A 16,707-nucleotide genomic window follows, 5' to 3' on the forward strand; every position below is an offset into this window, starting at 1 on the left:
ACATCCCAGGGCCACAGCAGGCACCCAGCTCAGCACTGCTCTTCAGCACCAGGGCCAGGAACGAGACTACCAGAGAAAGCAGCAAGGCCTGGAACAACCAACGCCTTCTGCCCAGGGCCCACTGCAGACGGAGGGTCTCTTCCCCAACCTTTGTCCCTACCTTGAAAAACAGAAAGGTGGGAACAGAACTAATCTCGTATTTCTCAGACACTTCAGGAACAGCTTCAGCTTCCAACTGTAAAACAAAAGAATTCAAGCTGGATTATTAAAAGATGACTTTTCACTACTCAAGATGGAATCAGTTTCACACGCATTACCCCTTCAAGCACTGGAGAGGCAGCACCAAGCCTCTGACACGTTTACATGTAAATGAGGCTCACTGGGCTGGCTGGCGTGTCACCCACGAGCCTGCAGCATGGGAACAGGCTCAGAGGTTTTTATTTGGTTGCACATTTCAAGATGCCTGGAGGCTGTGAATAAAATTTCTGGTGCACTAGTGACCTAGTAAATTTTCAATCATATGCAGCGACTACTATATTGAAATCCATAAATCACTGACCCCAGTTATGTCATGATTACAGTGCTTATTTTCTGCCCACAGCAGTTCTGGCTGTTTGCTCTATTGACTAATTTCAGGAGGCAGTACATCATGACTGACAGCTGCAGCCTTCCGCAAATTATGAAGCAAAAGGAGTATTTCTTCAATAAACTATTGATGTCTGATAAATTTTTCTTTTAACCCCTGCAAGGCTGCTGGACAGTAAGCAGGGCTCCGGGCAGGTCCCTCCTGGAGTCTGTTCAGGAGTGTGAACGACTGCATGGTCCGATACCCTGAGGCCCTCAACAAGCTATGCTGGGATATCTGACACAGGACTCAAACATAGCAGCACAAGTTCTAAATAGTTAGAATACAATTATTATAAGCTATTTATGTAGGTCTTTATAAACAATACACTTTGAGAAAAGCTAAAATATATTTTTCCTCAAAGGACTGTCAATTTAATATACACTTTTTGAAACCAATAAAAATCTGTATTCACATTATACCTGTAGGAAATAACACGTACTGATAAATCATATTGTTAAGATTGTTAAAACGCCTATGCTGTATTTCCCAGGAACCAAAGGTCTCCACTGGGCCTGAAACACCATTTTCATCAGGCGTTTTACCCAGCTTGACAGTCAGGAGGGAAGCAGAGCCGTGTGTCTCTGGTTTGTATCTTCTGTCACGTATTCTCAGATGCTTTTGCTATCTTATTTTTTATTTTCTAGAACACCTTTTGGCAACAGTATTTTTAATTATTTCATTTTTAAATGTATTTTACGTGAAATTTCTATAAATGTTAATTCGACATTCACTGTCCAATAGCGCAGGAAGAAAAGGCGGCAGACAAAGCCGTCTGAGACGCTGTTCCGCACAGACTGTCTAAAGCCCTGCGAGCTGCCACGCACACAACTCCACACCAGAATGCTCGTGTCCAGAGAAGCTCACAGCAAGGGCACGCCTACACCCTGACCCTCCCGAGGGCCACCTCACCTTGGGCACTGGACCAGGCTACATTAGCACTACCTTTTTTTTTTTTTTTTTTTTTGAGAGGCAGAGTGGATAGTGAGAGAGAGAGAGACAGAGAGAAAGGTCTTCCTTTTTGCCGTTGGTTCACCCTCCAATGGCCGCTGCGGCTGGCGCACCACGCTGATCCGAAGCCAGGAGCCAGGTGCTTCTCCTGGTCTCCCATGCGGGTGCAGGGCCCAAGCACTTGGGCCATCCTCCACTGCCTTCCCGGGCCGCAGCAGAGAGCTGGCCTGGAAGAGGGGCAACCGGGATAGAATCCGGCGCCCCAACCGGGACTAGAACCCGGTGTGCCGGCGCCACAAGGCGGAGGATTAGCCTGTTAAGCCATGGCGCCGGCCAAGCACTACCAGATTCTAAACATAAGACGAATACAAATCCAAAAAGGTCATACTATAACAGATGCAAGGTAATATGGTCTTAAACCAGAGCCAAATGGGTAGCGCCCTGACTCATAAAGACAAAGTCCTGGGGCCGAAGCTGTGGCGTAGCAGGTAAAGCCTCCGCCTGCAGTGCCAGCATCCCAAATGGGCACTGGTTCTAGTCCCAGCTGCTTCACCTCTGATCCAGCTCTCTGCTGTGGCCCGGGAAAGCAGTAGAAGATGGCCCAAGTGCTGGGGCCCCTGCACGGGAAGACATGAAAGAAGCTCCCGGCTCCTGGCTTCGGATCAGCTGAGTTTCGGCCATTGAGGCCATCTGGGGAGTGAACCAGCGGATGAAGACCTCTTTCTCTCTCTCTCTCTCTGTGTAACTCTGACTTTCAAATAAACAAATAAATCTTAAAAAAAAAAAAAAAAAAGACAAACTCCTACATAGCCAGTCTGTCCACACTGCTGTGGGTGTCCAGCAGGGCCCCTTTTCCCCGACTCCTAGAAGACTCGGAAGAGTGACAGAGTCCCTCTCACAAGGGACAGGAGAGCCACAGAGGAACAGCACTGCTCCTCCAGAACTCCAGGACACTCCCAGTTCCAAAATCTTGATTCAAATTCTTTGTAAACATTCTTGTCAGATCTAACACAGTTACCAAAATGAAAATGAAAATAAGATTTACATATTTGAAATGTCACAGGGAGAGAGAGAGGGAAAGAGTGAGAGGGAAAGACCTTCCACCTGCTGGTTCACTCCCTAAATAGCTGTCAAGGGCCAGGCTGAAGCCAGGAGCCTGGAGCTCCATCCTGGTCTCCCACACGGGTGCAGGGGCCCCAGCACCTGGGTCATCCTCCACTGCTTTCTCCCTGCTTTTTTCAGCAGGGAGCTGGACTGGAAATGCAGCAGCCAGGACGCTGCTCCTGGGACACACATCACAGATGGTGGTCCATGCGCCACAACACTGGCCCCAACAAATACTTTTAAATGGTCTGCATTCAGAACTTAAAGATGATCAGCAATAAGTACCTTCAGGCTGGGAGTCTGGCACAGTGGTTAAGATGCCGTAAGTACCTTCAGGCTGGGAGTCTGGCACAGTGGTTAAGATGCCGTAAGTACCTTCAGGCTGGGAGTCTGGCACAGTGGTTAAGATGCCATAAGTACCTTCAGGCTGGGAGTCTGGCACAGTGGTTAAGATGCCGTAAGTACCTTCAGGCTGGGAGTCTGGCACAGTGGTTAAGATGCCGTAAGTACCTTCAGGCTGGGAGTCTGGCACAGTGGTTAAGATGCCATAAGTACCTTCAGGCTGGAGTCTGGCACAGTGGTTAAGATGCCATAAGTACCTTCAGGCTGGGAGTCTGGCACAGTGGTTAAGATGCCATATCCCATAAAGAAGTGTCCAGCTGGAGTCCCAGCTTCTCGGCTTCCAACCCAGCTTCCTGGTAATGAGCAGCCCAGGAGGCAGCAAGTGATGCTCAAGTACTCGGGTCCCTGCCAGCCACCTGGGAGACCCAGGGTGAGTTCCAGGCGCCTAACTTCAGCCTGATGGTTCCAACTACAGCAGGCACTTAGGAGCGAACCAGCAGATGGAACATGTCTCTCCATGTGTATCTGTTTCTCTGCCTTTCAAATGAAATGAATTTTTTTTTTTTTAATTAAAATGGGCCAGGACTGTGGCACAGAGGGTTAAACCGCTGCTTGGGATACTCACATTGTACATCAGAGTGCTAGTTCAATCCACTTCCAATCCAGCTCCCTGCTAGTGCACCCGGGAAGCAGCAGATGACAACTCAGGTATTTGAGTCCCTGTCACCCACATGAGAGAACCGAAAGGAGTTCTTGGCTTCACCCTGGCCCAGACCCAGTTGTTGCTGCCACTGGGGGAGTGACCCAGCAGACAGAAGGTCCATCTCGCTCTCTTTCTCTCCCTCTGCGATGTGCGTGTGTGTGTTTGACTGCCTTGAAAATAAATAAATCTTATTTTAAGAAGGTATAGGGCCGGCACCGTGGCTTAACAGGCTAATCCTCCACCTTGCGGTGCTGGCACACCGGGTTCTAGTCCCGGTTGGGGCGCCGGATTCTATCCCGGTTGCCCCTCTTCCAGGCCAGCTCTCTGCTATGGCCCAGGAAGGCAGTGGAGGATGGCCCTGCACCCGCATGGGAGACCAGGAGAAGCACCTGGCTCCTGGCTTCCGATCGGCGAGATGCGCCAGCCGCAGCGGCCATCGGAGGGTGAACCAACGGCAAAAAAGAAGATCTTTCTCTCTGTCTCTCACTATCCACTCTGCCTCTCAAAAAAAAAAAAAAAAAAGGTGGTATAGGAAGAGTGACTACTCCAATTAAAAATAAATAAATAAAGCAGTACCCTAAATAGGCAGCTTACTCCATGCCATAAACCTCCATAGGTCCTTTCCATAAAACTGCCTCGCCTACTTACAACTTTGACTGGCAGGTAGCGTGATGCCACTTCAACTTCAGAGGACAGCTATGTAAAAAAGAGGTGTGAAGATTAATTTTAGGTGTCAGCTTGAGATGGTTAAGGAACAACCACATAGTTGGTGAAACATTTTTCCTGCGTGTGTCTATGAAGGTTTTCCAGAAAAAAATTGAGATATGAATCAGTGGGTTGAAGAAGATCCATCCTCACCCACCCAGGTGGGTACCATCCAATGGGACGAGGACTAAAACAGAACAAGAAGGAAGAAAAGCAACTTCAGTCCCCCCCCCTTCTGCACCGGAACATCCCATCTCCAGGTTCTCGGGCGGAGACTGCCACCAGCTGTGCTGGCTCCAGACAGGGGGCTTCGCGGTGTGAACTGACCTCATAATCAATCCCCCTGTCCCATCTCTTCGGCTGGCCTGTTGGTTCTGCCTCTCTGGAGGAACACAGGAGGTCACTTGAGTAACTTGCCCAAAGACATGGTATCCAAGTTTGACTACCAAACCTGGGCTTTTCTCACTATACCATGGTTAAGTTTTCTATTACCACAAGCAAAAAAGATTATATTTCAAAGATAGGATTTATACATGATTTTCGGACCAACATAAACATAACCATGATGGAATCCAGACAGAATGCCTTCAGTAGAAATTACTTGCTTCCCACACACTTCTGATCCAGCTCCCTGCTGTGGCCTGAGAAAGCACAGAAGATGGCTCAAGTGCTTTGGCCCCTGCATCGGCGTGGGAGACCTAGAAGAAGCTCCTGGCTCTGCATCGGCCCAGCTCCGGCTGCTACAGCCATTTGGGAGCAAACCAGTGGATGGAAGACCTTTCTCTCTGTCTCTCTGTCTCTCTCTCTCTCTCTCTGTAACTCTGCCTCTCAAATAAATAAACAAATCTTTAAAAAAAATTTAAAAAAAAAAAAAAAAAGAATAGGCCCTAGGCCTCGGCCAGGCATTGCGCTCCGGGGGTTCTGAGTCCTGACAACACTTCCCAGCCCGGCCTCTTCCCTCCAGAATGCTCTCAACACCTGCACCCAAGCTTTGCTGAGCAGCTCCCAGTAAACCTGTTCCTCTCTCAGCCTCTCTGTCCACAAAATCTACAAAGGAGACAACCTTGACCAATCCATTTCCTTCAGCCCTTGTACCCAATCCACCAAGGTTTTCTGAGCTTCCCTCCAAAATGTAAACCATGATATCCATTTCAGCATTCTCACTCCCCAGGGCCCAGCACACTTCTCCCTGACCTAAGGAAGTAAATGGCCCCCTAGCCCTAACTAACTTAAAGCTGGAATGGGATAGTGCCACCCCTACTCGACCTGGAGCAAGACCTGAACTCTTCTCCACTGTCCACAGGCCACATGGCCCCTGCCACCAATCCAACCTCAAGTCACCCTCCCTCCTTCCCTGCCACCAGCACCTGCAACACCTGTGCTTGCTCAATTTCAAAGGATATTTAAAGTAACATCGTTCATAACTTTTTAAAAATGCTTGCCAAACTTAGACCCAAAATAGCTAATAAACCATATTACTTGTGGGTCAGTATTTTTTCATTACCAAGACAACATAGGTCAAATCTAGGTTAATAAAATGATTCAACCATTCTACTAGAATTATCTAAGAGGAATTTTTACAGTTCCTATAAAACAGAATCCTACATGTACTAAGATGCCAAATACTTCTCCTAGTGGCTCAGTTGCCCATCGTCCCACATCTGAGTGCCTGGGTTGAATACCAGGCTCCATTCTGAATGCAGCTTCCTGCTAACGCCGACAACGAGAGGCCACGATGATGGCTCAGCGGTTGGCTTCCTGTCACCCACGTGACAGAAGCCCTGGACTGTGCTCCAGCCCCAGGCTTTGGCCCCAGCATGGTGTTGGTGCGGGCATTCGGAGACTGTACCAGTGCATGAGCGCTGTCTCTCTTGTGACTGTTCACACTAATGTATAGACCTCTAGAAATCAAACCATGGGAACTGTATCTTTAAGACAGTTGCATATTTCAGAATAAATCAAACTATGAAGATTCCTATTTTTCAAGAAATAAAAAAATGCAAATTTAAATATATACCTGCTCCATACTCTTGACCTTGCATCTCAAATTGCAATGGAAATAAAATGCAAGTACAGTAGCTACAAATGAAGGATTCCTACCAAAGGAAGCACAACGGCATGAACTCTCACAGCCAGCCGGCCCCAAGTCCGAGAACTTCCACACTGGCAGGAATTACACAGTAAAGTGACCAGGGCCAGGCTGGGTGGGGTGGGAGGAGGCTGGCCTGGGAGGTAAGAGCCACCTGACAAAGGACAGCAACAAAGAAAGTGAGAACTACAGGAATCACGTCACAGACAGACGCAGGCCACTCCTGAACAACGGCCACCCAATGGCACAGACTAAGTTCAAAGGAAAAAAGCCACAAGAACAAAAGGAGATTTTAGCAAAACAGATGGGGCTCCGGCCTCAGACAGTGCCAGAGGCACCCAACTTTCTCATCACAACAGCGCCTTACCACGCTTCCTCTTCCCACTCCCTGCACAGACATTGTGCCTTGGAGGTTCTGTCAAACAATCCAACAGTAACAGCATATTCGTATTTTAGGGAATGACATATTAACAGGATCAGCACAAAATTAAGTACTAACAAACCACGTAATCTGAAAAGCAAAGGCACCTGGCATTTTTAACTCAATATTTTATTCTGAATCAACCCACGGCTTCTATGAGACTCTTAGCCAGCACAAATAACTCATCTCCGGGCTCTGGGAGGTACAGGGGCCTCAGGATGTGACTACATGTGTGGTGATTCAGGCGGGCGGAACACCACCTGCCACAGGTGTGGCCCACAGAGGAGCAGGGACGGCCTTGACAGCCCATCGCCAGCCCAGCAGACGCAGGACCCAGGCACAGCAAATGCAAAGAGCTGGTCTTGAAGCATTCAGTTCCAACGAGCTCTAACTACTCCAATCAAAAACCTACCACCAATGTTTCTAAAGTGGTATTTTATCGTCTCCTACAAAATAAGAAATGGTTGCTCATCATAAAGCCTTACAATGTGCTAAAATACCTCATTTAAGATCTCTGACTTAAATGATTTTCCAAGTCTCAGTCACAAAAAAATGGACTAATCCCTATATTCCACAAATCAAAAATGGCCAACCATTGCATCATTCAAAAAATAAAAATAAACTTAAGAAAGAAATCAAATTAAAAGACATACATGGGGTAGTAGAATGTTAGTTCTATATTCTAGAAATTCCCAGAAGCCTCATTAACAAAAGGTCTTGAAACGAACTGCACGCCTCCTACTGGAGACGCCAACAATCTCTCCGGTCTTTCACTGCTTTGCTCGACACTGTCCAGCAAGTGCCTGAGTCACCACCTCACAGACTCCACGCAACTTTGCCCTTGATGGCAGATAGACAAGGAAAGAGAAGCTGTGCCTCGGGGAGTTTCTCTGAACAATAACCAATCTGACACTGCGGTCACGCCCAACAAAGTCCCAGGTAACCAAGCTAGGCGTCCCCAACCCAAGTGCACGGAGGGCTTGCCGCCCTTGGCTCACTGAGCCCGAAATCTCATTGTGAGAAGTAATTCTAGAGTCACTTTAAATAAATCATTCAGATGGCAGCTGAGAACAACATGTCACCTAAACCAGTCACACAGTACACACAAAGCAGACTGAGAACAATTACCATCATCTTAATTAATCTTAGAACTGAAATGTTTAATCATTCATTTCACTTGTAATCGCTATCTTTTATCACTGAACAAACATGCAGCTTTAATGTCCCCTTTCCATTATTTATATCGGACATTTTAGGGTTAGCCTAAAGTTACATTATACTTTCACTGGTATTTTAATAAGCTCTTAAACTTTAAAAAGCTAACTATTATATTTGTATTTACTCTATCTGCACAAAGAAACAGGAAAGATTCATACAAAATTGACGTAAGCCGCTACCTAGGGAGCAGGGTGACAGGGCTGACTGGAGGAGGGAGCCTCCACGGTAAACACCTCCTACACTGCACTTGTGAGCCACGTGAGTACTAACAGCCTAGGAAGTCACAGCAAACTTCCTAGTCAGAAGTCACCTGAAACTGTTATCAGTTACAATTCAAATATACAGCCTGCCGGCATTCTGCTGTTTACCCAGAGAGCACACTCACAAATACAGCTGATGTCCTGTTCAACGATATATATGGGTATACTTGCTAACATGTACTCTGAACTCAAATTCTGGTTTTAAAAAATAAGGCTTTGAGGCCAGCGCCGTGGCTCAATAGACTAATCCTCCGCCTTGCGGCACCAGCACACCGGGCTCTAGTCCCGGTTGGGGCACCAGATTCTGTCCCGGTTGCCCTTCTTCCAGGCCAGCTCTCTGCTGTGGCCAGGGAGTGCAGTGGAGGATGGCCCAAGTGCTTGGGCCCTGCACCCCATGGGAGACCAGAATAAGCACCTGGCTCCTGCCTTCGGATCAGCGCAGCGCGCCGGCCATTGGAGGGTGAACCAACGGCAAAGGAAGACCTTTCTCTCTGTCTCTCTCTCTCACTGTCCACTCTGCCTGTCCCCCCCCCCCAAAAAAAATAAAAAAAATAAGGCTTTGAGTTTTTGTTCATTTCTAGGAATTCAGGCTTTTGAGTAAAGATGTGCCCCCCTTCCCAATAATGTATCAATCTCAACTCTTGGCTTTTTGCTCAAGCCAGAGCTAAGTCCTGAATGATGACAGTAAATGTGCTAGGCCAAGTGAGCTCACCTAGGGCCACACTCTCCTAGTACCTACGCACTCAGGAGAGATGAGGACTGAGAAACACACAAACAGGAGAGAGCCGCGGCGGCAGCCAGCAAGACTTCTCCGCTTCCCTTCTCCGCATCCCGAACAGGTCGGGAGGATTTCCATGTTACCTGCAGGTGTGCATTTATCCAACTCCAGACAGCAGCTTCCTCCCACGCCCTGTCCTTGGCTGCGGCTACACCCTTTCTCGACCCAGGATCCTCCACCTGACACCCAGCTTCCCGCTGAAGCAATCTCGTCAATATCACAAGGGTCTTAAAATCAATCACCCACAGCCAGTGGTCCAGTCTGCTTCTGCTCTGCCCATGCGCATATTCATGGCTCTGTCCTCCCACCCAAGGATCTCAAGGAAAAGTGTGGTGATTTTTACACTACTTAAGAAATGCAAAACTACGTCAGGGTCTCTAAGTTAAATCTGCAAAAATAACAAATCCCAGCAACAACAATAAACACTTGAAGCCTCACACCACTCTCCCCTTAAATCAGTTAATAAACTCGAGCCTAACACGTAAATCAGAATTAAGTGTAAGAAGACGACCCTGAGAACGTCTCACCTTGACAAATGACACCTGCAGGTGCTCTTTAGCCAGCTCTGCCATGACGTCGTTCATCTGCGCGCACTGGGGAGCCCATGGTGCCCAGAAGTGGACCACAAGGAGGGATCTGTCCATCAACAAAACACATTTTTTAAAAATATATTAACTCTGGAAACGAGTGAATATGATATAAATTCTACTACCAAGAAATCTCCAAGACTTGCGTGAACTGTGTTCTGCTAGATTTTGTTGTATTGAACACGGTGAGGTTTCGAGACCCTCACGGATGCATTTTCAAGTTAATGATATTTTCTGAGTCAACATTTAGTGCATATGAGGTGGTTCTGAATATTCATCCATCTCCACTAAGGTATGCAAATCAGCCGTATTTTCAGACCCCAGAGGAAAGCAGGGGAGTTAGGAGGCACGATGCTTGTGAGAATGGTATCGGCTGCAGGATTCCTGCCAGAGTCAGAATTTACTTTTTAAAAATGGTACTGTGATGAAGAACATGACCATGACCACAGGATCAGCAGTAAGATGTTCAAGACAAGACACGCCACCAGAAACACAGGGAAAATGCTAACGCTCTTTACAAAGACACCCTTTTATCTTATGCTGTAAAAGATCTTCTAAACATGTATGGAGAGATGTCAGAAAGTTCATGGGAAAATGGAATATAAAGATACTGCACAGTGGGCATTTGGCCTAGTGGTTAAGCCACTGGTTAAAGCACCCACATCACAGACCAGAACACCAGGTTCAAGTACCGATTATGCTCCCCATTCCAACTTCCTACTAACACACACCCTGGGAGGCAGCAGTGGTAACTTGAGGACCTGGGTCCCTGCTACCCATGGGAGACCCCAACTGAGTTCTGAGCTCCTAGATTCAGCCTGACGATTGTAGACATTTGCTAACTGAAACAGCAAATAGAAGATCTCTGTCTCTCTGCCTTCCAAATAAAATGAAAATAATTTTTAAAAAATAGTTTGATAAATTATTGACTACACGGGGGCCGGCACTGTGGCACAGCAGGTTAAAGCCCTGGTCTGAAGCACTGCAATCCCATATGGGCGCCGGTTCGAGTCCCGGCTGCTCCTCTTCTGATCCAGCTCTCTGCTGTGGCCTGGGAAAGCAGTGGAGGATGGCCCAAGTCCTTGGGCCCCTGCACCCATGTGGGAGACCCAGAAGCAGCTCCTGGCTCCTGACTTTGGATCGAGCTCAGTTCCAGCCGTTGTAGACATTTGGGGAGTGAACCAGCAGATGGAAGATCTCTCTCTCTCTACCTCTCCCTGTAACTCTTTCAAATAAAATAAATAAATAAATTATTGATTAAATTCTTAAGGATCTCAGTATTTATCTGTCTTTACTATTTCCATAGAAAACTACCCTGTGAAAGGTAACTGTAAGTCTATCCTCACATACAACTGAAAAGAGCTTCAACTTTATAGGTTTTTAAGTTTATATACAATCTCCCCTCCAAAGAAAAATCAGAAAAAGTTACATGAAAAATTAAGGACAACTAGACTGTGGCAAGCAAGCGGATGGGAAAGTATAAAACAGCATGGGGGGGGGCGGGGGCGGGACTCCCAACAAAGAACAGGAAGTGCAGTGAGAGAAGCTCTGGGAGGAAGTCAGAGGCAGGACATGGGACCCCAAGTTCTGGCTTAGAGACTGCCGGGTCGGGTGGCACTCCCCTCCAGCCCTGGCACAGAAGCTGCCGACCTGAGAGGAAAGGGGGTCCAGTGTGCTGTCCGCTGGTGCCCCAGTGAAGGAAGTCTGCGCTCCATCTCCAGATTCTGGAATCCAGACAGCACTGGCACCGTGCCGCAGGGGACCAAGAGGAGACCCTCGCGTGCAGCGTCCGAGGAGCTCACCCACGTTAAGACAGGCAGGACAAGGAGCGCAGATCCTGCAGCAGAGAGAAGGTCCTGGGGCCCGGGACAGGCAGAGCGCTTCACAGAGGTCACGAGAAGAAAGCAGCGGCAACACCAACCGCAGTGGGAAGCGGCGAAGCGCAGGTGCAAGCGCACCGGAGGGCTGAGCTGAGGGCCGAGCAGGGACTGCTAGAAATCCTGTCCAGCCAGAGGAAAAGACAGGACCAAGGGACGCGCCGCTTCTGTTTTGAATACAAGAGACTCTTCACAGTGCAAATGGAGAGGCAGAAGCTGAAGACCCAGAAGACAGCAGTGGACGCCAGGCCTCTGAAGGCAGCAGAGGGTGAATCTCAGCTGAGAACTCGGCTTGCACAAGACGGCAGCTTCTCCGGTCAGGAGCCAAGGGAGGGAAAGGGACTGGCAGAGCGGTCAAGGGGACTCAGGAAGGCAACCCGAAGTCCTGCTTTCTCAAGTCATTCGCTGAAACCAAGGAGATGGAGAACAGAGATCCCAGACGGAGGAAGGACGAGGGGAGAGCTGTGCAAGAAACAACGGGAAAGCAGCAGGGCCGCAGCCGAGGAGCCGGCACCCGCAAAGTCCAGCGCTCCAGCGAGCAAGCCTGCTGCGTTCTAGGCAGAGACCACACTGCGCTTCCTCCAGGGCATTCAGCCACACTGCAGGTTTGTGTGTCTGGGAGCCTGGAAGTGAGTTCTGGCCAGTGGGATCCAGGCCTGACCCCTAAACCGCGTCCCCCTCCTTGCCCCGTAATGAACCTGCGCCTATTCAAGCCTCACCGGCCAGCAGTACCTAGGGGTCTCCGAGGCCTAATGACGGCAAGGAGGGTCGCAGAGAAGTCCAGAGAGGCCTGTGCAAGACGCTCAGGGCAGCCTCACACATAACAGTCTCACGACACCTACACGTGGCTGAAAGCAGTGTACACTCGCACAATGTCACACACTCATGCAGCAAAGGGACCAACTGCAGACACACACACCATGGATCAATCTTGAAACGCTGAGCAAAAGGTGCCAAACACAAAAGAAACCACATGACACTATTACATCAAGTCCAAGAACAGGGAAAGCTCAACTACAGCAACCACAGATCAGCGGTCAAGGCAAGGGCCCAAGAACTTTCCGGGGCCCAATTCTCTTCTGAATGCTGGTTACTGGTATGCATACAGCTTTAAACATCCCTGCCAGGAGTGCCGCTGTGGCGCAGAGGGTTAAGCTTGCCACCTACAAGGCCGGCATCCCCTGTGAGCACTGGTTCCAGTCCTGGCTGCTCCACTTTAGATCCAGCTCCCTGCTAATGTGCCTGGGAAGGCAGAGGAAGATGGCCCAACTGCTTTGGCCCGTCACCCACATGGGAGACCTGGATGGAGTTACAAGCTCCTGGCTTCAGCTTAGGCTGGGCCAGACCATTGCAGCCATTTGGGGATTAAACTAGCAGACAGAAGCTCACTCTCTCTCCCCACCTCTCTCTGTACCTCTGCCTTTCAAGTGCATAAATTTTAAAAAGAAAAAAATTCACCCTGTCTTGGAGAAGGCACTATGGCACAGAGGTGAAGCTGCCACTTGGCAGGCCCACATCCCATATCAGACAGCCTGGGTACAGTCCCAGCTCTTCCAACCCAGTTTCCTGCTCATGTGCCTGGGAGACAGCAGATGATGGCCCAAGTACTCGAATTCCTGTACCCACATAGGAGACCAGGATGGAGTTTGTGAAAACAGACTAGCCCAGCCCTGGCTGTTGTGGGCATCTGAGGCATGAACCAGTGAATGGAAGATTTCTCTCTCTCTTTCTCTCCACCGCCCCCCCGCCACCATTTCCCTCTGTCACTCTGTCTTTCAAATAAATAAATTTTAAAAACTCATCTATCAGAGAATCAAGACTTGTGCATTTCATTAATGTATGTAATCAATCTCAACTTTTTAAAAAGCTAGACAATCACTTTTCATCAAATTCACAAAGGATTATTTAAATCATGATATTTAATGATAAGATGGTGAGAAGCACCATATCCTGCTGGTTTAAATTGGGATCCTTCAGAAATTTCTTAAAATATGAAAATATCCTGAAAAAGTAACTAAAGTGGTAAAGATTTATGTATGTGGATATTTCACCACTATTTTACAAAGCAAATAGCTGGGAACATCTAACAATACAGATTTTTAACGGCCATTAAAATATATGTAAAGCCACTAAAAATCAAGTTTTAAAAGAATTGTTAATGCCACAGTAAAATGTTCAAAATATGATTACATGTTTTAAAAATTAAGATAAATTATCAAGCTTTGTAACAGTATGAGTGCAAATACGTAAAAAAGAAAAAAGCATATGGGTAGAATCTGGATTCCAGTTTCAGTTCCATTACTACCAATGCAGTGTTTTTTTGTTTTGTTTTGTTTTGTTTTGTTTTTTGTTTTTTGACAGGCAGAGTGGACAGTGAGAGAGAGACAGAGAGAAAGGTCTTCCTTTTTGCCGTTGGTTCACCCTCCAATGGCCGCTGCGGCCAGCGCACCACGCTGATCCGAAGCCAGGAGCCAGGTGCTTCTCCTGGTCTCCCAGGGGGTGCAGGGCCCAAGCACTTGGGCCATCCTCCACTGCACTCCCTGGCCACAGCAGAGAGCTGGCCTGGAAGAGGAGCAACCGGGACAGGATCGGTGCCCCGACCGGGACTAGAACCCGGTGTGCCGGCGCCGCAAGGCGGAGGATTAGCCTAGTGAGCCGCGGCGCCGGCCCCAATGCAGTTTTGAACAGTAACTCCACACTTGTAAAACGGCAACGCCTACCACCTCGGGATGGCGGAAAGACCAAACACACAAAAAGGCCTCGAACACCTGACATTCTAGCAGCTTTGATGGCTGTTCTGCCCTAGCCACGACACACCCATGTTTCCATGTCCTAACCTCCATTTTTCAATTCAGCACACACGCCCCCGATCGAGACACACCTGGAGCAAACACCCATGGGCCACCCTCTGGGATTCAGGGGACAGCCTCCCCCCACCAGCAGGGCAGCCCAACACTGAGGCACTGCTGGAGGGAGCCTCCAGAGAAGAGGAGGAGGAGATCGGACCAAGGTGGAGGACCTCATTAACCCAGGTCCGCATCAGGAAAGTGAGCGGCGCCCCACACGGCCTCCTGCTAGCACGGTTCCGTCCAGCCACTGCCCCGCAGGCGACCCCGCTCCCACCCAGAGCGCACCCACACTCCCAGGGCCCGCGGGGCAGCGAGGGTCAGTGAGTAGGGGTCTGACTGGAGGCCTGGCCAAGCAGTCAGTGCTTCCGTCTGCACCTGCTCGGCCCTCAGACCCCCATCAGCCACCGCGCAGGGCACACGGCTCCCTGACCAGGGCCCGAAATACATCCGAGTGGCTTTTCTATGTGAACTTTGACCTGTCAGGAACCTGTCAGGACGGCTCAAACAGGCACCAAACACAGTGAAGCACGCAGTTACCCTCAGCGAGCTGCAAGCCGGCCAGCAAGGCGAGGTCCACACGAGCCCTGCGCCCTGCGGGGCCTCCCCACTGCTCTGCTCCTGCCAGTCCGGGACGAGCAGATCCCAGCTTCCACCCGGGAGCGCAGCGCAGCGCACCGCCCGCCCTCGCCTCGCTCGCTCGCTCGCACATCCCAAGGAGACCCGAATGCCCAAGGGGCTGCCTGCTAAACACTCCACCCTCGCGGCTTCCAAGCAGCGGGCCCCCCGGCCCCAGGCCCGGGCGCGCGATTCCGCCTGCGAGCCCCACACGGCCCGCTCGGGGCGCCTCCCGCAGGCCACGCGCAGCAGCGTATGCGGGAGCCGTGGGGCACGCCGAGGCTCGGTCACGTGGCCAGCAGGCGGCGGGGCTGCGGGCTGGCCCCGGGTGGCCCCCGGACACCAGAGCGAGCGCCCACCCAACCGCCAAGCGCGCGGCTCGGGCAACCGCTGGGCGCACGCAGGCTGCGCGAGCGCCCCTCTCCCCGCAAGACGCGGGCCCACGGGTCCCGCCGCGGCTCCCGAGGGCGAGCAGCACGTGCGCCCAGCCCGACGGACCCTCCGCGGGCCAGCTCTGGGACGAGGGCGCCGCCTGAGCCCGCCCCAGGGCCGAGGTCAGACGGGCACGGAGCCCCCGCGCCAGCGGGACCCGGCCCGGCCTCCTCCGCGGGCAGCGGCGACCCAGCGTGAGCCGGGCAGCGGGTGCGAAGGCCAAGGCGACCGCGGGCCCGCGGGACCCCCGCCCGCCGCAGAGCTGAGTCACCGCCGCCGCCCGGGCCGGGGGCCGCAGGGGCGGGGCCGCAGGGTCCAGGCCGCCCCGGCCCCCGCCCGCCGCGCCCCCCGCCTGCGGGCCGCTCCGCCGGGCGGCGGCGCGGGCTCCGGCGGCTTCGCTGGCTGCCGGGCTCGGGGGCTCCGGGGCGCCGCGGGCGACCCCGGCCCGTCCCCCGGGGCCGAGGCGAGCCGCCCGCCGCGCGGCCCTCTGCGCCCGCACGCACTGCCCACCGCCGCCCGCCGCCCCGCTTACTTGGCTTTGAGGCGCAGCAGCTCCTCAAACTGCCGGGCAGAGCCGACCTCCACCACCGCCGCCGCCGCCTCGGCCGCCTCGGCCGCCCCCGCCGCCATGCTGCCGCCGCCAGACAGGAGCAGTCGACGGCGGGCGGCTCGATCGGGGCGGGGCCGCGGCGCCCAAGGCGGCTGCGCGCACGAAAGCCCCGCCCCCGGCCCGCCGGCGGCTGAGGAGCCTGGGAAATGGGCGGCGGCGCCAGCGGCGGAGCTGTGCGGGCTCGGGGCGCTGGGCTCTGGCACCGGGGCTGCTGGGCCTCGGGCTTCCTGACCCCTGAACTCCGGACTGTGGGGTCCCTGGCCCTCGGGGGTCCTGACTGTGGGGTCCCTGGCCCTCGGGGCTGCGGACTGTGGGGTCCCTGGCCCTCGGGGCTCCTGACTGTGGGGTCCCTGGCCCTCGGGGGTCCTGACTGTGGGGTCCCTGGCCCTCGGGGGTCCTGACTGTGGGGTCCCTGGCCCTCGGGGCTGCGGACTGTGGGGTCCCTGGCCCTCGGGGCTCCTGACTGTGGGGTCCCTGGCCCTCGGGGGTCCTGACTGTGGGGTCCCTGGCCCTCGGGGGTCCTGACTGTGGGGTCCCTGGC

General features: G+C 51.9%; 1 protein-coding gene across 1 annotated transcript in view; it reads right to left on the minus strand.

The window, feature by feature from the left end:
- Positions 1 to 16,218, minus strand: part of GLRX3 (glutaredoxin 3) — a 32,251-nt gene extending 16,033 nt beyond the window's left edge. Inside the window, exons 1-3 of the mRNA XM_062214401.1 lie at positions 16,089 to 16,218; positions 9,724 to 9,832; positions 161 to 235 (exon numbers count right to left, since the gene is read on the minus strand). Of these exons, the coding sequence (XP_062070385.1) occupies positions 161 to 235; positions 9,724 to 9,832; positions 16,089 to 16,186 (282 nt within the window). The 5' untranslated portion in view covers positions 16,187 to 16,218. The remainder of the gene's footprint in view (positions 1 to 160; positions 236 to 9,723; positions 9,833 to 16,088) is intronic.
- Positions 16,219 to 16,707: the final 489 nt, after the last annotated feature.

Source organism: Lepus europaeus, chromosome 17 (assembly GCF_033115175.1).
Source record: "Lepus europaeus isolate LE1 chromosome 17, mLepTim1.pri, whole genome shotgun sequence".
In the NCBI taxonomy this organism is placed as follows: Eukaryota; Metazoa; Chordata; class Mammalia; order Lagomorpha; family Leporidae; genus Lepus; species Lepus europaeus.